The 25,512-nt window shown below is 36.5% G+C and overlaps 1 protein-coding gene across 1 annotated transcript in view; it reads right to left on the minus strand.

The window, feature by feature from the left end:
* The window catches only part of LOC128730035 (uncharacterized), a 144,201-nt gene extending 119,483 nt beyond the window's left edge, over positions 1-24,718 (minus strand). Inside the window, exons 1-2 of the mRNA XM_053823114.1 lie at positions 23,376-24,718; positions 23,267-23,328 (exon numbers count right to left, since the gene is read on the minus strand). Of these exons, the coding sequence (XP_053679089.1) occupies positions 23,267-23,328; positions 23,376-24,718 (1,405 nt within the window). The remainder of the gene's footprint in view (positions 1-23,266; positions 23,329-23,375) is intronic.
* Positions 24,719-25,512: the final 794 nt, after the last annotated feature.

Genomic DNA, 25,512 nt, shown 5'->3' on the forward strand with positions numbered 1-25,512 from the left:
AGAAACTAAATCCGTGAACCATTTCTCAAACATTTGCTACTGATTTAAATCACATTTATGTCGTCATAAGGACGTTTGATGAATATGGCAACAACGTTCCCAATCCAAAACCAGATAGCGAAGCTGCTATAAGTTATAACATGGGGTCATTTGGAAGCCCACAAACAAAAGTAAAAGGTTAAACCGTTTTTGAAACATTTGCTAAGGATTAAAATCACATTTATGTCGTCACAAGGACTTTTAATGGATATCGCAACATCGTTCCTAATTCAAAGCCAGATAGCGAGGCTTTTATTACTGAAATCATGGGATCATTTAGAAGCCCACATACAAAAGTATAACATTTAAAACCAACATGTAGATCAATCGATTTGATCGGATTGTTGAATGATCTTGGATTTAAAATGCAGTCTGCGTGAAAATCTAATGCAACTAGCAACGTAGAACATTTTCATTCAATCTTAATTGAAATGTTCAAGACAGCAGAATTCAAATGTCATATCATTTCACCATCAGATCAATTAACTGTATTGATCGATAAATTCAGTAAGACATTTCATGAAATCGACGCACACGTACAAACTTAAACAATTTGGTGTTAATTTGATCAGAAACCTAATCCGTGAATCATTTTTCAAACATTTGCTAATGATTTAAATCACATTTATGTCGTCATAAGGACGTTTGATGAATATGGCAACAACGTTCCCAATCCAAAACCAGATAGCGAAGCTGCTATAAGTTAATACATGGGGTCATTTGGAAGCCCACCAACAAAAGTAAAAGGTAAAACCGTTTCTGAAGCATTTGCCATTCAGTTAGAAGCCAACAAACAAAAGTAAAAGGTAAAACCGTTGCTGAAACATTTGCTAAAGATTAAAAGCTTATTTATATCGTCACAAGGACTTTTAATGGATATCGCAACATCGTTCCTATTTCAAAGCCAGATTGCGAGGCTTTTATTACTGAAATCATGGGATCATTTAGAAGCCCACAAACAAAGGTTTATTATTTAAAACCAACATGTAGATCAATCGATTTGATCGGATTGTTGAATGATCTTGGATTAAAAATATAGTCTGCATGAAAATCTAATGCAACTAGCAACGTAGAACATTTTCATTCAATCTTAATTGAAATGTTCAAGACAGCAGAATTCAAATGTCATATCATTTCATTATCAAATCAATTAACTGTAATGATCGATAAATTCAGTAAGACATTTTATGAAATGGACGCACACGTACAAACTTAAACAATTTGGTGTTAATTTGATCAGAAACCTAATCTGTGAATCATTTCTCAAACATTTGCTAATGATTTAAATCACATTTATGTCGTCATAAGGACGTTTGATAGATATGGAAACACCGTTCCCAATCCAAAACCAGATAGCGAAGCTGCTATAAGTTAATACATGGGGTCATTTGGAAGCCCACAAACAAAAGTAAAAGGTTAAACCGTTTTTGAAACATTTGCTAAGGATTAAAATCACATTTATATCGTCACAAGGACTTTTAATGGATATCGCAACATCGTTCCTGATTCAAAGCAAGATAGCGAGGCTTTTTTTACTGAAATCATGGGATCATTTAGAAGCCCACATACAAAAGTATAACATTTAAAACCAACATGTAGCTCAATCGATTTGATCGGATTGTTGAATGATCTTGGATTTAAAATCCAGTCTGCATGAAAATCTAATGCAACTAGCAACGTAGAACATTTTCATTCAATCTTAATTGAAATGTTCAAGACAGCAGAATTCAAATGTCATATCATTTCACCATCAGATCAATTAACTGTAATGATCGTTAAATTCAGTAAGACATTTTATGAAATCGACACACACGTACAAACTTAACCAGTTTGGTGTTATTTTCAACAGAAACTATATCCGTGAACCATTTCTCAAACATTTGCTAATGATACAAATCACATTTATATCGTCATAAGGACTTTTGATGGATATGGCAACACCGTTCCCAATCCAAAACCAGATAGCGAAGCTTCTATAACTCAATACATGGGGTCAGTTAGAAACCCACAAACAAAAGTAAAAGGTTAAACCATTTCAGAAGCATTTTCCATTCATTAAGAAGCCCACAAACAAAAGTAAAAGGTTAAACCATTTCTGAAACACTTACTAAAAATAGAAATCACATTTATATCATCACAAGGACTTTTAATGGATATCGCAACATCGTTCCTAATCCAAAGCTAGATAGCGAGGCTTTTATTACTGAAATCATGAGATCATTTAGAAGCCAACAAACAAAAGTTTTATATTTAAAACCAACATGTAGATCAATCGATTTGATCAGATTGTGGAATGGTCTTGGATTTAAAATCCAGTCTGCATGAAAATCTAATGCAACTAGCAACGTAGAACATTTTCATTCAATCTTAATTGAATTGTTCAAGACAGCAGAATTCAAATGTCATATCATTTCACTATCAGATCAATTAACTGTGATGATCGATAAATTCAGTAAGACATTTTATGAAATCGACGCACACAAACAAACTTAAACAATTTGGTGTGAATTTTATCAGAAACTAAATCCGTGAACCATTTCACAAACATTTGCTTATTATAAAAATCCCATTTATATCCTCATAAGGACGTTTGATAGATATGAAAACACCGTTCCCAATCCAAAACCAGATAGCGAAGCTGCTATAATTTAATACATGGGGTCATTTGGAAGCCCACAAACAAAAGTAAAAGGTTAAACCGTTTTTGAAACATTTGCTAAGGATTAAAATCACATTTATATCGTCACAAGGACTTTTAATGGATATCGCAACATCGTTCCTAATTCAAAGCCAGATAGCGAGGCTTTTATTACTGAAAACATGGGATCATTAAGAAGCCAACAAACAAAAGTATTAGATTTAAAACCGACATGTAGATCAATCGAATTGATCGGATTGTTGAATGATCTTGGATTTAAAATCCAGTCTGCATGAAAATCTAATGCAACTAGCAACGTAGAACATTTTCATTCAATCTTAATTGAAATGTTCAAGACAGCAGAATTCAAATGTCATATCATTTCACCATCAGATCAATTAACTGTAATGATCGATAAATTCAGTAAGACATTTTATGAAATCGACACACACGTACAAACTTAACCAGTTTGGTGTTATTTTCAACAGAAACTATATCCGTGAACCATTTCTCAAACATTTGCTAATGATACAAATCACATTTATATCGTCATAAGGACTTTTGATGGATATGGCTACACCGTTCCCAATCCAAAACCAGATAGCGAAGCTTCTATAACTCAATACATGGGGTCAGTTAGAAACCCACAAACAAAAGTAAAAGGTTAAACCATTTCAGAAGCATTTTCCATTCATTAAGAAGCCCACAAACAAAAGTAAAAGGTTAAACCATTTCTGAAACACTTACTAAAAATAGAAATCACATTTATATCATCACAAGGACTTTTAATGGATATCGCAACATCGTTCCTAATCCAAAGCTAGATAGCGAGGCTTTTATTACTGAAATCATGAGATCATTTAGAAGCCAACAAACAAAAGTTTTATATTTAAAACCAACATGTAGATCAATCGATTTGATCGGATTGTTGAATGATCTTGGATTTAAAATCCAGTCTGCATGAAAATCTAATGCAACTAGCAACGTAGAACATTTTCATTCAATCTTAATTGAAATGTTCAAGACAACAGAATTCAAATGTCATATCATTTCACCATCAGATCAATTAACTGTAATGATCGATAAATTCAGTAAGACATTTTATGAAATCGACGCACACAAACAAACTTAAACAATTTGGTGTTACTTTCATCAGAAACTCAATCCGTGAACCATTTCTCAAACATTTGCTAATGATAAAAATCACATTTTTATCGTCATAAGGTCTCTTGATGGATATGGCAACAACGTTTCCAATCCAAAACCAGATAGCGGAGCTGCTATATCTCAATACATGGGGTCATTTAGAAGTCCAAAACAAAAGTAAAAGGTTAAACCATTTCTGAAGCATTTGCCATTCATTTAGAAGCCCACAAACAAAAGTAAAAGGTTAAACCATTTCTGAAACACTAACTAACGATAGAAATCACTTTTATATCATCACAAGGACATTTAATGGATATCGCAACATCGTTCCTAATTCAAAGCCAGATAGCGAGGCTTTTATTACTGAAATCATGGGATCATTTAGAAGCCCACATACAAAAGTATAACATTTTAAACCAACATGTAGATCAATCGATTTGATCGGATTGTTGAATGATCTTGGATTTAAAATCCAGTCTGCATGAAAATCTAATGCAACTAGCAACGTAGAACATTTTCATTCAATCTTAATTGAAATGTTCAAGACAGCAGAACTCAAATGTCATATCATTTCACCATCAGATCAATTAACTATAATGATCGATAAATTCAGTTAGACAGTTTATGAAACCGACGCACACAAACAAACTTAAACAGTTTGGTGTTAATTTAATCAGAAACTAAATCCGTGAACCATTTCTCAAACATTTGCTAATGATGAAAATCACATTTATATCGTCATAAGGACTTTTGATGGATTTGGAACCACCGTTCCCAATCCAAAACCAGATAGCGAAGCTGCTATAAGTTAATACATGGGGTCATTTGGAAGCCCACCAACAAAAGTAAAAGGTTAATCCGTTTCTGAAGCATTTGCCATTCAGTTAGAAGCCCACAAACAAAAGTAAAAGGTAAAACCGTTTTTTGAAACATTTGCTAACGATTAAAAGCACATTTATATCGTCACAAGGACTTTTGATGGATATCGCAACATCGTTCCTAATTCAAAGCCAGATAGCGAGGCTTTTATTACTGAAATCATGGGATCATTTAGAAGCCAACAAACAAAAGTATTAGATTTAAAACCAACATGTAGATCAATCGATTTGATCGGATTGTTGAATGTTCTTGGATTTTAAATTAAGTCTGCATGAAAATCTAATGCAGCTAGCAATGTAGAACATTTTCATTCAATCTAAATTGAAATGTTCAGGACAACAGAATTCAAATCTTATATCATTTCACCATCAGATTAATTAACTGTAATGATCGATAAATTCAGTAAGACATTTTATGAAATCGACGCACACAAAAAACTTAAACAGTGTGGTGTTGATTTCATAAGAAACTAAATCCGTGAACCATTTCTCAAACATTTGCTACTGATTTAAATCACATTTATGTCGTCATAAGGACGTTTGATGAATATGGCAACAACGTTTCCAATCCAAAACCAGATAGCGAAACTGCTATAAGTTAATACATGGGGTCATTTGGAAGCCCACAAACAAAAGTAAAATGTAAAACCGTTTTTGAAACATTTGCTAAAGATTAAAATCACATTTACGTCGTCACAAGGACTTTTAATGGATATCGCCACATCGTTCCTAATTCAAAGCCAGATAGCGAGGCTTTTATTACTGAAATCATAGGATCATTTAGAAGCCCAGAAACAAAGGTTTTATATTTAAAACCGACATGTAGAACAATCGATTTGATCGGATTGTTGAATGATCTTGGATTAAAAATATAGTCTGCATGAAAATCTAATGCAACTAGCAACGTAGAACATTTTCATTCAATCTTAATTGAAATGTTCAAGACAGCAGAATTCAAATGTCATATCGTTTCATTATCAGATCAATTAACTGTAATAATCGATACATTCAGTAAGACATTTTATGAAATGGACGCACACGTACAAACTTGAACAATTTGGTGTTAATTTGATCAGAAACCTAATCCGTGAATCATTTTTCAAACATTTGCTAATGATTTAAATCACATTTATGTCGTCATAAGGACGTTTGATGAATATGGCAACAACGTTCCCAATCCAAAACCAGATAGCGAAGCTGCTATAAGTTAATACATGGGGTCATTTGGAAGCCCACAAACAAAAGTAAAAGGTAAAACCGTTTTTGAAACATTTGCTAAGGATTAAAATCACATTTATATCGTCACAAGGACTTTTAATGGATATCGCAACATCGTTCCTAATTCAAAGCCAGATAGCGAGGCTTTTATTACTGAAATCATGGGATCATTTAGAAGCCCACATACAAAAGTATAACATTTAAAACCAACATGTAGATCAATCGATTTGATCGGATTGTTGAATGATCTTGGATTTAAAATCCAGTCTGCATGAAAATCTAATGCAACTAGCAACGTAGAACATTTTCATTCAATCTTAATTGAAATGTTCAAGACAGCAGAATTCAAATGTGATATCATTTCACCATCAGATCAATTAACTGTAATGATCGATAAATTCAGTAAGACATTTTATGAAATCGTCGCACACGTACAATCTTAAACAGTGTGGTTTTGATTTCATCAGAAACTAAATCCGTGAACCATTTCACAAACATTTGCTAATTATAAAAATCACATTTATATCCTCATAAGGACGTTTGATAGATATGGAAACACCGTTCCCAATCCAAAACCAGATAGCGAAGCTGCTATAAGTTAATACATGGGGTCATTTGGAAGCCCACCAACAAAAGTAAAAGGTTAAACCGTTTCTGAAGCATTTGCCATTCAGTTAGAAGCCCACAAACAAAAGTAAAAGGTAAAACCGTTGCTGAAACATTTGCTAAGGATTAAAAGCACATTTATATCGTCACAAGGACTTTTAATGGATATCGCAACATCGTTCCTAATTCAAAGCCAGATAGCGAGGCTTTTATTACTGAAATCATGGGATCATTAAGAAGCCAAAAAACAAAAGTATTAGATTTAAAACCAACATGTAGATCAATCGATTTGATCGGATTGTTGAATGTTCTTGGATTTAAAATCCAGTCTGCATGAAAATCTAATGCAACTAGCAACGTAGAACATTTTCATTCAATCTTAATTGAAATGTTCAAGACAGCAGAACTCAAATGTCATATCATTTCACCATCAGATCAATTAACTATAATGATCGATAAATTCAGTTAGACAGTTTATGAAACCGACGCACACAAACAAACTTAAACAGTTTGGTGTTAATTTAATCAGAAACTAAATCCGTGAACCATTTCTCAAACATTTGCTAATGACGAAAATCACATTTATATCGTCATAAGGACTTTTGATGGATATGGAACCACCGTTCCCAATCCAAAACCAGATAGCGAAGCTGCTATAAGTTAATACATGGGGTCATTTGGAAGCCCACCAACAAAAGTAAAAGGTTAAACCGTTTCTGAAGCATTTGCCATTCAGTTAGAAGCCCACAAACAAAAGTAAAAGGTAAAACCGTTTTTGAAACATTTGCTAAGGATTAAAAGCACATTTATATCGTCACAAGGACTTTTAATGGATATCGCAACATCGTTCCTAATTCAAAGCCAGATAGCGAGGCTTTTATTACTGAAATAATGGGATCATTTAGAAGCCCACAAACAAAAGTATTAGATTTAAAACCAACATGTAGATCAATCGATTTGATCGGATTGTTGAATGTTCTTGGATTTTAAATTAAGTCTGCATGAAAATCTAATGCAACTAGCAACGTAGAACATTTTCATTCAATCTTAATTGAAATGTTCAAGACAACAGAATTCAAATGTCATATCATTTCACCATCAGATCAATTAACTGTAATGATCGATAAATTCAGTAAGACATTTTATGAAATCGTCGCACACGTACAATCTTAAACAGTGTGGTTTTGATTTCATCAGAAACTAAATCCGTGAACCATTTCACAAACATTTGCTAATTATAAAAATCACATTTATATCCTCATAAGGACGTTTGATAGATATGGCAACACCGTTACCAATCCAAAACCAGATAGCGAAGCTGCTATAAGTTAATACATGGGGTCATTTGGAAGCCCACAAACAAAAGTAAAAGGTTAAACTGTTTTTGAAACATTTGCTAAGGATTAAAATCACATTTATATCGTCACAAGGACTTTTAATGGATATCGCAACATCGTTCCTAATTCAAAGCCAGATAGCGAGGCTTTTATTACTGAAATCATGGGATCATTTAGAAGCCCACAAACAAAGGTTTAATATTTAAAACCAACATGTAGATCAATCGATTTGATCGGATTGTTGAATGATCTTGGATTAAAAATATAGTCTGCATGAAAATCTAATGCAACTAGCAACGTAGAACATTTTCATTCAATCTTAATTGAAATGTTCAAGACAGCAGAATTCAAATGTCATGTAATTTTAAAAATCGGTGGAGCTTTCACGGATATGATCGTCCAGGCGATCTTTGGAAATCTAGAAGAGTTTTCCCATACTGGAATGTTGGAGAGTTTGAGGCCTTACCTTGGGTAGGGGGACACTCAAAGCTCTTGAATAGAAACACGAAGCGTTTGGTTTGCTTGTCGGACTGTGTCTCCTCGTCCAGCTCGAAATCGACTTTATTTATACTCAAACATTGTTTTGGGTTTTGGAGCTTATTTAATAACATGGTTGACTTTGTATCATAATAAACATAAATGTTTTGTAAGGCGTTTCCGTTGCGGTCGCGATGACCCCTTTATTGCTTTGCGCGAAGAAACGCTTACTCGGCTATCTGTTCAGGTGGCTACCTTGTTCATGCGGATATATTGTTTTCTTTGAGTCGGTTAGTGTGCCACTTTTCATTAGTGCATTGATCATCTATTTTGTGCATTCTTTACTTGAGTGTGGGAAACAGTGCGAAATGGTTCAGGTTGAATGTACTTCAGCAGTGTATCAGTCTTCATTAGAGTAGGGTGTTTTGCAGGCATGCTACACCTCCCCCCTTTAAGAGAATAACGTAATAACATGCAGTTATTCTGATGTACATTCGTTTCGTTCCACTGATCCAATTGTTTGAGGGTGTTAAGCTGTTCTAAATATTTGTTTGATTATGAGAATTTCTGATATCTGTTTAACTACTTCATTGTTTTATTCTGACTCTTGGTCTGGTTTCATTTCCATAAAACTACCGTAAATTTATATAAACTGTTCTACCAGTGCTTTAGCTATTGTATTTGCTTCTTTGTTAGGAATTGTTATTATTACAATATATTTTGTTAGATCACATTGAATCGTTATTGCGTATCTGTTATTACTATTAGTCTTCGTAATTGGTCCTATAGTGTCGATTTCTATTACGTCAAACGGTTTAGAAGGTGTTGTCGTCACAACAGCTTCTTGTCGTGTATGTCTAAGGGTCTTGTTAGTCTTGCATGCTTTACAGTTTTGTACGTACTTTTCGAAATAGATTTTCATATTTCTCCATACGTATTTCTCCTTTATCTTCAATAATAGTCTGTACTGGCCTACATGTCCTCCCGAAGGGGTCACGTGATAATTGTGTATTATACTCAGCCTCTCTTCCTGCTCTGATATCCACCTGGGTGGTATATACAAGATTATTTCAAAACCTGAAATGGCTTTATTACCTATTTCTTTTATGGTTTGCAGGGAATAATATTTGAGTAAATTGTCGTTTACAGACAATGCTAGCTTTTCTCTATTAAACTTTTTCGCGATTTGGCCTAGTTCCAGAAGAGCAAGCTCTAGTGCTTGACTTTCATTCGACGTTGCCTTAGTATTTTTGGGTATCATGGTTTTCCCTAGCGCTTTCTTATAAGTGTGATTGTACACTGTGAGGTTTAAAAATTTTCCGGATTCCTCAGTTTGTATTTTTAGTAGTTTTTTTTTTTAGCTTCTGATTTGTTATTTGCCTGCCAGATGGATGGTTGATCATTCCTATCCTTTTCTGCTGACGAAGTTGAGTTTTCTTTCGTATTATTTGCTTACCTTTCCACTGTTCTCGTGTTTAATCTTAATACCGCTCTGTTATTTTCCTTTTTTTTTGTTCTTTTTATGTTATACAATATCTACACTCATGTAAATTAAGCTTGAGATAATTATTTTTACTTTCTTATTTAAGTAAAAACTTTGTACATGTTATCGATATGATGCTGTGCACTGCATCCAGTACCTATGATTTAGTCGATATTTACGAATCCAAGTTCTTATCTTAAACTAGTCATACCTTTAGTCCTCGTTTGTCAAAAGTTATTCGGATGTAAGTAAAATTAAACAAAACTCATCTTAAATTGAAGATATTCTAATTAGATGTCTTCTTTTTCTTTGAATGAAACCTGATTTAGTATACACGATGTAGAAAATCTCTTGTCCTAGTTTGTTCAATATTGTGTTAATTTTTCAAAAGTTATTTTGTGTTATAATTGTTTTTGTAAGTGTTACTCTCTTGTTTATATTTTTAGTAATAATGGTTCTTCGCCGTCTACCTCTACTTCTATGTCATTTCGCTTTTGTTCTTCAACATCTTCCTCCTCAGTATCGTCCTTACCGCTGTATTGCAGATCATCCGCAGTCTCCTTTCACATCACATCTTTGGATGTGATCACATATTTCTTTGGAGTCTGCTTTTTCCTCTGTGGCTCCAACGTTCTTTCTCTCAGAAGCACTAGTGTCGCCTGTAGAATCCATCTTGGTTGCTTTATTGCACGTAGATCGTAATGAATCTTCTTATGGCCTAGTCACCAATCGTTCTCCAGGTTGTTCGATCCCTGGTTGCAGCTCTTTATCCCCGATTGCGTCCGATATCTCACAGGTTCATTTCACATTTGTGTTCATTTCTTTTTTTCTCAGTATATCACTTTTGTCGATAAATTGTTGCACTGTGCAACTCTCTTTTTTTCCATTTTTTTCACAAATTGAACATCACTATAGCTGCATTTCACAGTTTATATCCGTATGTAATATATCCGATATGTAATATATCGTGCCATGTAATATATCAGAAGATTGCACTTTAACATCACGGTCCACTTCGCATCCGAAGATTGCAGACTGAAGTCACGGTCGCCATGTAATATTAAAAATCGGTGGAGCTTTCACGGATATGATCGTCCAGGCGATCTTTGGAAATCTAGAAGAGTTTTCCCATACTGGAATGTTGGAGACTTTGAGGCCTTACCTTGGGTAGGGGGACACTCAAAGCTCTTGAATAGAAACACGAAGCGTTTGGTTTGCTTGTCGGACTGTGTCTCCTCGTCCAGCTCGAAATCGACTTTATTTATACTCAAACATTGTTTTGGGTTTTGGAGCTTATTTAATAACATGGTTGACTTTGTATCATAATAAACATAAATGTTTTGTAAGGCGTTTCCGTTGCGGTCGCGATGACCCCTTTATTGCTTTGCGCGAAGAAACGCTTACTCGGCTATCTGTTCAGGTGGCTACCTTGTTCATGCGGATATATTGTTTTCTTTGAGTCGGTTAGTGTGCCACTTTTCATTAGTGCATTGATCATCTATTTTGTGCATTCTTTACTTGAGTGTGGGAAACAGTGCGAAATGGTTCAGGTTGAATGTACTTCAGCAGTGTATCAGTCTTCATTAGACTAGGGTATTTTGCAGGCAGGCTACAGTCATATCATTTCACCATCAGATCATAAACTGTAATGATCGATAAATTCAGTAAGACATTTTATGAAATCGACGCACACAAACAAACTTAAACAATTTGGTGTGAATTTTATCAGAAACTAAATCCGTGAACCATTTCTCAAACATTTGCTAATGATAAAAATCACATTTATATCGTCATAAGGACTTTTGATGGATATGGCAACACCGTTCCCAATCCAAAACCAGACAGCGAAGCTGCTATAAGTTAATACATGGGGTCATTTGGAAGCCCACAAACAAAAGTAAAAGGTTAAACCGTTTTTGAAACATTTGCTACTGATTAAAATCACATTTATATCGTCATAAGGGCTTTCAATGGATATAGCAACACGTTCCTAATTCAAAGCCAGATAGCGAGGCTTTTATTACTGAAATCATGGGATCATTTAGAAGCCCACAAACAAAAGTATTAGATTTAAAACCAACATGTAGATCAATCGATTTGATCGGATTGTTGATTGTTCTTGGATTTAAAATCCAGTCTGCATGAAAATCTAATGCAACTAGCAACGTAGAACATTTTCATTCAATCTAAATTGAAATGTTCAAGACAGCAGAACTCAAATGTCATATCATTTCACCATCTGATCAATTAACTATAATGATCGATAAATTCAGTTAGACAGTTTATGAAACCGACGCACACAAACAAACTTAAACAGTTTGGTGTTAATTTAATTAGAAACTAAATCCGTGAACCATTTCTCAAACATTTGCTAATGATGAAAATCACATTTATATCGTCATAAGGACGTTTGATGAATATGGCAACAACGTTCCCAATCCAAAACCAGATAGCGAAGCTGCTATAAGTTAATACATGGGGTCATTTGGAAGCCCACAAACAAAAGTAAAAGGTTAAACCATTTCAGAAGCATTTGCCATTCATTAAGAAGCCAACAAACAAAAGTAAAAGGTTAAACCATTTCTGAAACACTTACTAAGGATAGAAATCACATTTTTATCATCACAAGGACTTTTAATGGATATCGCAACATCGTTCCTAATCCAAAGCCAGAAAGCGAGGCTTTTATAACTAAAATCATGGGATCATTTAGAAGGCCACAAACAAAAGTATTAGATTTAAAACCAACATATAGATCAATCGATTTGATCGGATTGTTGAATGGCCTTGGATTTAAAATCCAGTCTGCGTCAAAATCTAATGCAACTAGCAACGTAGAACATTTTCATTCAATCTTAATTGAAATGTTCAAGACAGCAGAATTCAAATGTCATATCATTTCACCATCAGATCAATTAACTGTAATGATCGATAAATTCAGTAAGACATTTTATGAAATCGACGCACACAAACAAACTTAAACAATTTGGTGTTAATTTTATCAGAAACTAAATCCGTGAACCATTTCTCAAACATTTGCTAATGATAAAAATCACATTTATATCGTCATAAGCACTTTTGATGGATATGGCAACACCGTTCCCAATCCAAAACCAGATAGCGAAGCTGCTATAAGTTAATACATGGGGTTATTTGGAAGCCCACAAACAAAAGTAAAAGGTAAAACCGTTGCTGAAACATTTGCTAAGGATTAAAAGCACATTTATATCGTCACAAGGACTTTTAATGGATATCGCAACACGTTCCTAAATCAAAGCCAGATAGCGAGGCTTTTATTACTGAAATCATGGGATCATTTAGAAGCATACAAACAAAAGTATTAGATTTAAAACCAACATGTAGATCAATCGATTTGATCGGATTGTTGAATGGTCTTGGATTTAAAATCCAGTCTGCATGAAAATCTAATGCAACTTGCAACGTAGAACATTTTCATTCAACCTTAATTGAAATGTTCAAGACAGCAGAATTCAAACGTCATATCATTTCACCATCAGATCAATTAACTGTAATGATCGATAAATTCAGTAAGACATTTTATGAAATCGACGCACACAAACAAACTTAAACAGTGTGGTGTTGATTTCATCAGAAACTAAATCCGTGAACCATTTCTCAAACATTTGCTACTGATTTAAATCACATTTATGTCGTCATAAGGACGTTTGATGAATATGGCAACAACGTTCCCAATCCAAAACCAGATAGCGAAGCTGCTTTAAGTTAATACATGGGGTCATTTGGAAGCCCACAAACAAAAGTAAAAGGTTAAACCGTTTTTGAAACATTTGCTAAGGATTAAAATCACATTTATGTCGTCACAAGGACTTTTAATGGATATCGCAACATCGTTCCTAATTCAAAGCCAGATTGCGAGACTTTTATTACTGAAATCATGGGATCATTTAGAAGCCAACAAACAAAAGTATTAGATTTAAAACCAACATGTAGATCAATCGATTTGATCGGATTGTTGAATGATCTTGGATTAAAAATATAGTCTGCATGAAAATCTAATGCAACTAGCAACGTAGAACATTTTCATTCAATCTTAATTGAAATGTTCAAGACAGCAGAACTCAAATGTCATATCATTTCACCATCAGATCAATTAACTATAATGATCGATAAATTCAGTTAGACAGTTTATGAAACCGACGCACACAAACAAACTTAAACAGTTTGGTGTTAATTTAATCAGAAACTAAATCCGTGAACCATTTCTCAAACATTTGCTACTGATTTAAATCACATTTATATCGTCATAAGGACGTTTGATAGATATGGCAACACCGTTCCCAATCCAAAACCAGATAGCGAAGCTGCTATAAGTTAATACATGGGGTCATTTGGAAGCCCACAAACAAAAGTAAAAGGTTAAACCGTTTTTGAAACATTTGCTAAGGATTAAAATCACATTTATATCGTCACAAGGACTTTTAATGGATATCGCAACATCGTTCCTAATTCAAAGCCAGATTGCGAGACTTTTATTACTGAAATCATGGGATCATTTAGAAGCCAACAAACAAAAGTATTAGATTTAAAACCAACATGTAGATCAATCGATTTGATCGGATTGTTGAATGATCTTGGATTTAAAATCCAGTCTGCATGAAAACCTAATAGTTGCATTAGAACGTAGAACATTTTCATTCAATCTTAATTGAAATGTTCAAGACAGCAGAACTCAAATGTCATTTCATTTCACCATCAGATCAATTAACTATAATGATCGATAAATTCAGTTAGACAGTTTATGAAACCGACGCACACAAACAAACTTAAACAGTTTGGTGTTAATTTAATCAGAAACTAAATCCGTGAACCATTTCTCAAACATTTGCTACTGATTTAAATCACATTTATATCGTCATAAGGACGTTTGATAGATATGGCAACACCGTTCCCAATCCAAAACCAGATAGCGAAGCTGCTATAAGTTAATACATGGGGTCATTTGGAAGCCCACCAACAAAAGTAAAAGGTTAAACCGTTTCTGAAGCATTTGCCATTCAGTTAGAAGCCCACAAACAAAAGTAAAAGGTAAAACCGTTGCTGAAACATTTGCTAAGGATTAAAAGCACATTTATATCGTCACAAGGACTTTTAATGGATATCGCAACATCGTTCCTAATTCAAAGCCAGATAGCGAGGCTTTTATTACTGAAATCATGGGATCATTAAGAAGCCAAAAAACAAAAGTATTAGATTTAAAACCAACATGTAGATCAATCGATTTGATCGGATTGTTGAATGTTCTTGGATTTAAAATCCAGTCTGCATGAAAATCTAATGCAACTAGCAACGTAGAACATTTTCATTCAATCTTAATTGAAATGTTCAAGACAGCAGAACTCAAATGTCATATCATTTCACCATCAGATCAATTAACTATAATGATCGATAAATTCAGTTAGACAGTTTATGAAACCGACGCACACAAACAAACTTAAACAGTTTGGTGTTAATTTAATCAGAAACTAAATCCGTGAACCATTTCTCAAACATTTGCTACTGATTTAAATCACATTTATATCGTCATAAGGACGTTTGATAGATATGGCAACACCGTTCCCAATCCAAAACCAGATAGCGAAGCTGCTATAAGTTAATACATGGGGTCATTTGGAAGCCCACCAACAAAAGTAAAAGGTTAAACCGTTTCTGAAGCATTTGCCATTCAGTTAGAAGCCCACAAACAAAAGTAAAAGGTAAAACCGTTTTTGAAACATTTGCTAAGGATTAAAAGCACATTTATATCGTCACAAGGACTTTTAATGGATATCGCAACATCGTTCCTAATTCAAAGCCAGATAGCGAGGCTTTTATTACTGAAATAATGGGATCATTTAGAAGCCCACAAACAAAAGTATTAGATTTAAAACCAACATGTAGATCAATCGATTTGATCGGATTGTTGAATGTTCTTGGATTTTAAATTAAGTCTGCATGAAAATCTAATGCAACTAGCAACGTAGAACATTTTCATTCAATCTTAATTGAAATGTTCAAGACAACAGAATTCAAATGTCATATCATTTCACCATCAGATCAATTAACTGTAATGATCGATAAATTCAGTAAGACATTTTATGAAATCGTCGCACACGTACAATCTTAAACAGTGTGGTTTTGATTTCATCAGAAACTAAATCCGTGAACCATTTCACAAACATTTGCTAATTATAAAAATCACATTTATATCCTCATAAGGACGTTTGATAGATATGGCAACACCGTTACCAATCCAAAACCAGATAGCGAAGCTGCTATAAGTTAATACATGGGGTCATTTGGAAGCCCACAAACAAAAGTAAAAGGTTAAACTGTTTTTGAAACATTTGCTCAGGATTAAAATCACATTTATATCGTCACAAGGACTTTTAATGGATATCGCAACATCGTTCCTAATTCAAAGCCAGATAGCGAGGCTTTTATTACTGAAATCATGGGATCATTTAGAAGCCCACAAACAAAGGTTTAATATTTAAAACCAACATGTAGATCAATCGATTTGATCGGATTGTTGAATGATCTTGGATTAAAAATATAGTCTGCATGAAAATCTAATGCAACTAGCAACGTAGAACATTTTCATTCAATCTTAATTGAAATGTTCAAGACAGCAGAATTCAAATGTCATGTAATTTTAAAAATCGGTGGAGCTTTCACGGATATGATCGTCCAGGCGATCTTTGGAAATCTAGAAGAGTTTTCCCATACTGGAATGTTGGAGAGTTTGAGGCCTTACCTTGGGTAGGGGGACACTCAAAGCTCTTGAATAGAAACACGAAGCGTTTGGTTTGCTTGTCGGACTGTGTCTCCTCGTCCAGCTCGAAATCGACTTTATTTATACTCAAACATTGTTTTGGGTTTTGGAGCTTATTTAATAACATGGTTGACTTTGTATCATAATAAACATAAATGTTTTGTAAGGCGTTTCCGTTGCGGTCGCGATGACCCCTTTATTGCTTTGCGCGAAGAAACGCTTACTCGGCTATCTGTTCAGGTGGCTACCTTGTTCATGCGGATATATTGTTTTCTTTGAGTCGGTTAGTGTGCCACTTTTCATTAGTGCATTGATCATCTATTTTGTGCATTCTTTACTTGAGTGTGGGAAACAGTGCGAAATGGTTCAGGTTGAATGTACTTCAGCAGTGTATCAGTCTTCATTAGAGTAGGGTGTTTTGCAGGCATGCTACACCTCTCCCCTTTAAGAGAATAACGTAATAACATGCAGTTATTCTGATGTACATTCGTTTCGTTCCACTGATCCAATTGTTTGAGGGTGTTAAGCTGTTCTAAATATTTGTTTGATTATGAGAATTTCTGATATCTGTTTAACTACTTCATTGTTTTATTCTGACTCTTGGTCTGGTTTCATTTCCATAAAACTACCGTAAATTTATATAAACTGTTCTACCAGTGCTTTAGCTATTGTATTTGCTTCTTTGTTAGGAATTGTTATTATTACAATATATTTTGTTAGATCACATTGAATCGTTATTGCGTATCTGTTATTACTATTAGTCTTCGTAATTGGTCCTATAGTGTCGATTTCTATTACGTCAAACGGTTTAGAAGGTGTTGTCGTCACAACAGCTTCTTGTCGTGTATGTCTAAGGGTCTTGTTAGTCTTGCATGCTTTACAGTTTTGTACGTACTTTTCGAAATAGATTTTCATATTTCTCCATACGTATTTCTCCTTTATCTTCAATAATAGTCTGTACTGGCCTACATGTCCTCCCGAAGGGGTCACGTGATAATTGTGTATTATACTCAGCCTCTCTTCCTGCTCTGATATCCACCTGGGTGGTATATACAAGATTATTTCAAAACCTGAAATGGCTTTATTACCTATTTCTTTTATGGTTTGCAGGGAATAATATTTGAGTAAATTGTCGTTTACAGACAATGCTAGCTTTTCTCTATTAAACTTTTTCGCGATTTGGCCTAGTTCCAGAAGAGCAAGCTCTAGTGCTTGACTTTCATTCGACGTTGCCTTAGTATTTTTGGGTATCATGGTTTTCCCTAGCGCTTTCTTATAAGTGTGATTGTACACTGTGAGGTTTAAAAATTTTCCGGATTCCTCAGTTTGTATTTTTAGTAGTTTTTTTTTTAGCTTCTGATTTGTTATTTGCCTGCCAGATGGATGGTTGATCATTCCTATCCTTTTCTGCTGACGAAGTTGAGTTTTCTTTCGTATTATTTGCTTACCTTTCCACTGTTCTCGTGTTTAATCTTAATACCGCTCTGTTATTTTCCTTTTTTTTTGTTCTTTTTATGTTATACAATATCTACACTCATGTAAATTAAGCTTGAGATAATTATTTTTACTTTCTTATTTAAGTAAAAACTTTGTACATGTTATCGATATGATGCTGTGCACTGCATCCAGTACCTATGATTTAGTCGATATTTACGAATCCAAGTTCTTATCTTAAACTAGTCATACCTTTAGTCCTCGTTTGTCAAAAGTTATTCGGATGTAAGTAAAATTAAACAAAACTCATCTTAAATTGAAGATATTCTAATTAGATGTCTTCTTTTTCTTTGAATGAAACCTGATTTAGTATACACGATGTAGAAAATCTCTTGTCCTAGTTTGTTCAATATTGTGTTAATTTTTCAAAAGTTATTTTGTGTTATAATTGTTTTTGTAAGTGTTACTCTCTTGTTTATATTTTTAGTAATAATGGTTCTTCGCCGTCTACCTCTACTTCTATGTCATTTCGCTTTTGTTCTTCAACATCTTCCTCCTCAGTATCGTCCTTACCGCTGTATTGCAGATCATCCGCAGTCTCCTTTCACATCACATCTTTGGATGTGATCACATATTTCTTTGGAGTCTGCTTTTTCCTCTGTGGCTCCAACGTTCTTTCTCTCAGAAGCACTAGTGTCGCCTGTAGAATCCATCTTGGTTGCTTTATTGCACGTAGATCGTAATGAATCTTCTTATGGCCTAGTCACCAATCGTTCTCCAGGTTGTTCGATCCCTGGTTGCAGCTCTTTATCCCCGATTGCGTCCGATATCTCACAGGTTCATTTCACATTTGTGTTCATTTCTTTTTTTTCTCAGTATATCACTTTTGTCGATAAATTGTTGCACTGTGCAACTCTCTTTTTTTCCATTTTTTTCACAAATTGAACATCACTATAGCTGCATTTCACTGTTTATATCCGTATGTAATATATCCGATATGTAATATATCGTGCCATGTAATATATCAGAAGATTGCACTTTAACATCACGGTCCACTTCGCATCCGAAGATTGCAGACTGAAGTCACGGTCGCCATGTAATATTAAAAATCGGTGGAGCTTTCACGGATATGATCGTCCAGGCGATCTTTGGAAATCTAGAAGAGTTTTCCCATACTGGAATGTTGGAGACTTTGAGGCCTTACCTTGGGTAGGGGGACACTCAAAGCTCTTGAATAGAAACACGAAGCGTTTGGTTTGCTTGTCGGACTGTGTCTCCTCGTCCAGCTCGAAATCGACTTTATTTATACTCAAACATTGTTTTGGGTTTTGGAGCTTATTTAATAACATGGTTGACTTTGAATCATAATAAACATAAATGTTTTGTAAGGCGTTTCCGTTGCGGTCGCGATGACCCCTTTATTGCTTTGCGCGAAGAAACGCTTACTCGGCTATCTGTTCGGGTGGCTACCTTGTTCATGCGGATATATTGTTTTCTTTGAGTCGGTTAGTGTGCCACTTTTCATTAGTGCATTGATCATCTATTTTGTGCATTCTTTACTTGAGTGTGGGAAACAGTGCGAAATGGTTCAGGTTGAATGTACTTCAGCAGTGTATCAGTCTTCATTAGAGTAGGGTGTTTTGCAGGCAGGCTACAGTCATATCATTTCACCATCAGATCATAAACTGTAATGATCGATAAATTCAGTAAGACATTTTATGAAATCGACGCACACAAACAAACTTAAACAATTTGGTGTGAATTTTATCAGAAACTAAATTCGTGAACCATTTCTCAAACATTTGCTAATGATAAAAATCACATTTATATCGTCATAAGGACTTTTGATGGATATGGCAACACCGTTCCCAATCCAAAACCAGACAGCGAAGCTGCTATAAGTTAATACATGGGGTCATTTGGAAGCCCACAAACAAAAGTAAAAGGTTAAACCGTTTTTGAAACATTTGCTACTGATTAAAATCACATTTATATCGTCATAAGGGCTTTCAATGGATATAGCAACACGTTCCTAATTCAAAGCCAGATAGCGAGGCTTTTATTACTGAAATCATGGGATCATTTAGAAGCCCACAAACAAAAGTATTAGATTTAAAACCAACATGTAGATCAATCGATTTGATCGGATTGTTGATTGTTCTTGGATTTAAAATCCAGTCTGCATGAAAATCTAATGCAACTAGCAACGTAGAACATTTTCATTCAATCTAAATTGAAATGTTCAAGACAGCAGAACTCAAATGTCATATCATTTAACCATCAGATCAATTAACTATAATGATCGATAAATTCAGTTAGACAGTTTATGAAACCGACGCACACAAACAAACTTAAACAGTTTGGTGTTAATTTAATCAGAAACTAAATCCGTGAACCATTTCTCAAACATTTGCTAATGATGAAAATCACATTTATATCGTCATAAGGACGTTTGATGAATATGGCAACAACGTTCCCAATCCAAAACCAGATAGCGAAGCTGCTATAAGTTAATACATGGCGTCATTTGGAAGCCCACAAACAAAAGTAAAAGGTTAAACCGTTGCTGAAACATTTGCTAAGGATTAAAATCACATTTATATCGTCACAAGGACTTTTAATGGATATCGCAACATCGTTCCTAATTCAAAGCCAGATAGCGATGCTTTTATTACTGAAATCATGGGATCATTTAGAAGCCCACAAACAAAGGTTTAATATTTAAAACCAACATGTAGATCAATCGATTTGATCGGATTGTTGAATGATCTTGGATTAAAAATATAGTCTGCATGAAAATCTAATGCAACTAGCAACGTAGAACATTTTCATTCAATCTTAATTGAAATGTTCAAGACAGCAGAATTCAAATGTCATATCATTTCATTATCAGATCAATTAACTGTAATGTTCGATAAATTCAGTAAAACATTGAACGTTCGCGTAAGTTTCGGATCACTTTTTTAATAATTTCGCTGCTTGTGGTGTCGAAAGGCAAAGATAGCAAAGAGAGCATTCCTTTAATTTTCTTAGTTTTTATACAATTTTTGAGTGCCACTCACGGGAGTGGCAACTCACTATTCACTCAAATCATCACTCGCTGGACTGTCAAACAAATAACTCCTTAACGAAACCAATTGTTCGTTAAGGTTGAACATCTTGGGCGAACATACTCCCCCCCATGACAAAACGTCATAATAAAGCCAAAACAGGATGCACGTACTACTAAGCTGATGGCTTCGTAACGGGGAGTAAACATATTTTGGTAATTGGACGCGTTACTATTCCTTTTGTCGTTTTTAGTGTTACCACACGCGTAAGATGATCCTGTCCAGGGTGTATATCGACAATGCGCGCAAGTGGCCATTTGGTGATAGGAAGTGAATCGTCCACAAGGATGACCATTCGGCCAGGTATTATCTCACTACGATTCACTATCCGGTTTTCCTTCTGCATTTCCTGCAGATACTCGGTTGTCCAATGCTTCCAGAAGCGTTGAACAAGCAATTGCCAGTTTTGTAATTCGTCCAAAGTGTATGCCTTCAAACGAGTGTAGTCGGGTATGGGAACAGCATGCATTGATGTGCCGATTAAGAAGTGAGCAGGTGTAAGCGCCGCCAAATCATTGGGGTCATCCGTTAGCGGCAATAAAGGACGCGAGTTCATTGCTGCTTCTATCTGCTGCAGAATGGTGCTGTATCCTTCGTAAGAAAGCCTAGTACTGCCTAGCTGCCTGTAGAGGTGTCTTTTGGCAGTCTTTACCGCTGCTTCCCATAATCCACCGAAGTGTGGCGCCTTAGGTGGTGTAAAATGCCAAGTTATTCCCATGTCGGCACAGTGAGATGCAATTTTGTTTTGTTGTTGCTCGTTCTGAAACATTTCAAACAGTTCATTAAGTTCGTTTGCAGCACCTTCAAAGTTTTTTCCGTTATCGGAATGTATATCCGATGGTAATCCGCGACGGGATGAGAAACGATGTAATGCGGCTAAGAATCCGGCAGTGGTGAGATCGCCAACAAGCTCCAGATGAACTGCCTTGGTTGCAAAACATACGAACACACACAAGTAACATTTAGCGGCAGCAGCTCTCTTGTGAGTTGGTTTAAGATAAAATGGGCCGGCGTAATCTACTCCACATATCGAAAACGGTCGGCTCGGAGTGATCCGTTCATACGGGAGTTGACCAGTTTGTTGTTGCATCACTGGCGGGTCCTGCCGTATGCAACGAAAGCAATTCCTCACGATTCTCTTTACCAAACGTCGCCCATCGAGTGGCCAATATTCTTCTCGAATCTGGGAAAGTAGTAGTCTTCCTCCGCCATGCATAAGCTTTTCATGAAAGTGCAGCGCGATGAGATGAGCTAGCTTATGGTTCTTGGGGAGCACGATGGGATGTTTAAATTGATAGGGAAGCTGCGCAAGTTTCAAACGCCCTCCTACTCGCACTATACCGTTTTCGTCGAGAAATGGATTCAATCGTCGTAGAGGTGAATGTTTTCCCACGACTTCTCCCCTTTCAAGTAGCCGGATCTCCAATGAAAATTCGTCTTGCTGCGCCAGTTTACATGGTACGATTTTAGCAGCTTCCATAAACATGGGAGTAATCGACAATGTAGCGGGGGCAAATTGTGTTGACTGTTGTGTACGTGTTTTGTGTCTTGTGTTGTGTATAAACCGGGTGCAATATGCAACTATGTGTAAAAGCTTGGTGTATGACGATGTTAATTCGAACCAAGAGTGAGTGATCTGTACATTAGTGATCACAGCGCTTATCTGACGAGTTTCCATATCAGTTTCCGCAGCCAGTGTTGGATTCGATGCAGGCCATTGGGACGGAGCTGATGCTAACCAATCAGGACCGCAACTCCACATAGAACTCTTTAGCATTTCAGCTGCTGATATCCCTCGAGACACCAGGTCGGCAGGATTTGATGAGCCGGGGACGTGTCTCCACTGACGGGGATGTGAATAATTCTGGATCTCTGCAACGCGATTCGCCACGAATGTTTTCCAGGTGTTCGGGGGAGACGCAATCCAGTTCAAAGTCACCGTAGAATCTGGCCAGAAAAACGATTCGGTTTCGTCGATCCTCATGGCTCGTCTAACACGATGATGGAGATGTGCTCCTAATACAGCAGCGCAAAGTTCTAATCTCGGCAATGTGATACGTTTCAGTGGGGCTACCCGGGATTTCGACGCGAGCAGAGTGACTCGTACTTGCCCCTGCTGGTCTTCGCAACGCGCGTAAATGCAGGCACCATATGCATTCTCCGATGCGTCTGCAAACGTATGAAATTGTACTTTGGAGTTAGATAAGAGCACATACCTATCGCTTTGGAAGTCAGCCAGATCTTGCCAGTCGTCAGTAACCGATTTCCATTTGCTAGAGATTTGTGCTGGTACCGGATCATCCCATCCAATTTTCTGAAGCCACAACTCCTGCATCAGCAATTTCGCGCGTATGATTACTGGAGCGATCAATCCAAGGGGGTCAAACATTCGAGCAATGTTTGACAATATGTACCGCATGGTGAGGTGGGTGTTATTAATTGTCGGCGTCGACTCGAAACACAGAGTATCCATTTCGGGCTTCCAAGCGATGCCCAGTGCCTTCACTGTTTCGTTCGGAACAAACTGCAGGGAAGACTGTGTACCGATATGTTCCGCTGGTAGGCCGGTAAGCACGTCCAAACAGTTAGATGTCCACTTTCGAAGTTCGAATCCTCCTTTGGAGAGCAACTCGGTTAATTGTTGGCGAAGCATACGGGCTTCCTCTACGCTGTTCGCACCACCGATGAAATCGTCAACATAGAAGTTATTTTTTAGAGCGGGTGTAGCGGTTGGATAATCTACACCTTCATCGTCTGCAAGCTGCAATAATGTGCGGGTGGCCAAGAACGAGGATGGAGCCAAACCGTATGTTACCGTATTCAGCTCGTACAATCTAATCGACGATTGTGGTGAGAAACGGAAGAAGATGCGAACTAATCGTCGATCGTCTGGATGCAATACAATTTGTCTATACATTTTTGCGATATCAGCTACGACAGCGATCTTATAAGTTCGAAAACGCAAAATGATGTCGATGAGTTCATCTTGAACTATAGGTCCAACTCGTAATGTTTCATTCAGCGAGAAACCAGTCGACGTTTTAGCCGAACCATCAAATACAACTCTAACCTTCGTTGTGGAACTTGATGCCTTAAAAACTGTATGATGAGGTAGATAATAAGCAGCTGTATCGTCACATTCAGTGCTTATAGGAGACATGTGCCCCAGTTCCAAATACTCCTTCATGAATGCTTGGTACGCCTCTCGAAGTGCTGAATCGCGTTCCAATCTACGCTCAAGCAGCTCAAAGCGACGAATAGCTTGAGATCTAGACATACCGAGCTTTTCGCCGAAGTCTGGCTGTTTTGGGAGGCGAACAATATATCTACCGGTGTCGTCACGTTCCGTGGTGGCCTTGTAATAGGTGTCGCAATATCGTTCATCCGGTGAGTATGTATCATTTACGGTAAGTTCCTCTAAATTCCAAAATCCTTGTAACGACTCCTCCAAGGAGGTCATACAGACGGTTGTATACGATGTGGTAGAATCTGGTTGAGATACAGAGTGCTCAACGGCAGTTGTGCCGGTCATTACCCAGCCAAACACATTGTTCATCATGACGGGTAGATGAGGTGCTGGACGGACCTGCGTTGTATTCTCAAAAAATGTGTGGTAATGGCGTGCGCCCAGAATGATGTCTATGGGAGCAGCTTTATAAAACAAGGGATCCGCTAAAGGCAAACTAGATGGTATATTCCAATCATTGGTGTTTATATCGCGCGTTGGGAGATTCATCATCAAATTGTCAACCATCAACAAATCGGTGTTCACTGCAAATGAACTGCATCGGGAGACAATTTGGGCATGCACAGATTCCCGTACGGTTTTTGCAGATTGGCCTGCTCCAACGATAGTAACGTTCACCTTTCGTTTCTTCAGCCGCAGTCGGTGAGCGAGCCGATCGCTAATTAGATTAGGCTGAGATGCGCTGTCCAAGAGAGCTCGCGCAGGATGAGCGATTCCGAACTCATCAATTATATGTATTAACGCAGTTTGGAGCAAGACCTGCTTGGATGCTTGCTGTAGTGCTGCCGCAAACGTGCGTTGTGTGTTGTTTATGGCCGTGGGATCGCTAGTGGCATCGGGTGTGTGGTGTGGTGGTGAGGTGTAACTTGTATTAGTGTGTGTGAAGTGCAATTTAGTGTGGTGTGTAGCATTACAGTAACGACATTTGTACTGTGATGGGCAATCACGAGCCATGTGATCTTTCCGCAGACAATTCAAACACAAATGCGCGGTCATGGCAAATCGATGACGCTCCTTCGGTTCCATCCCTTCGAAACGCGGGCATTTAACAAGATGGTGCGCAGAATTACATAACTTACATTTTTGCGCATCATGCGATGTAGCAG

Source organism: Anopheles nili, unplaced genomic scaffold, assembly GCF_943737925.1.
Source record: "Anopheles nili unplaced genomic scaffold, idAnoNiliSN_F5_01 scaffold_11, whole genome shotgun sequence".
Classification (NCBI taxonomy): Eukaryota; Metazoa; Arthropoda; class Insecta; order Diptera; family Culicidae; genus Anopheles; species Anopheles nili.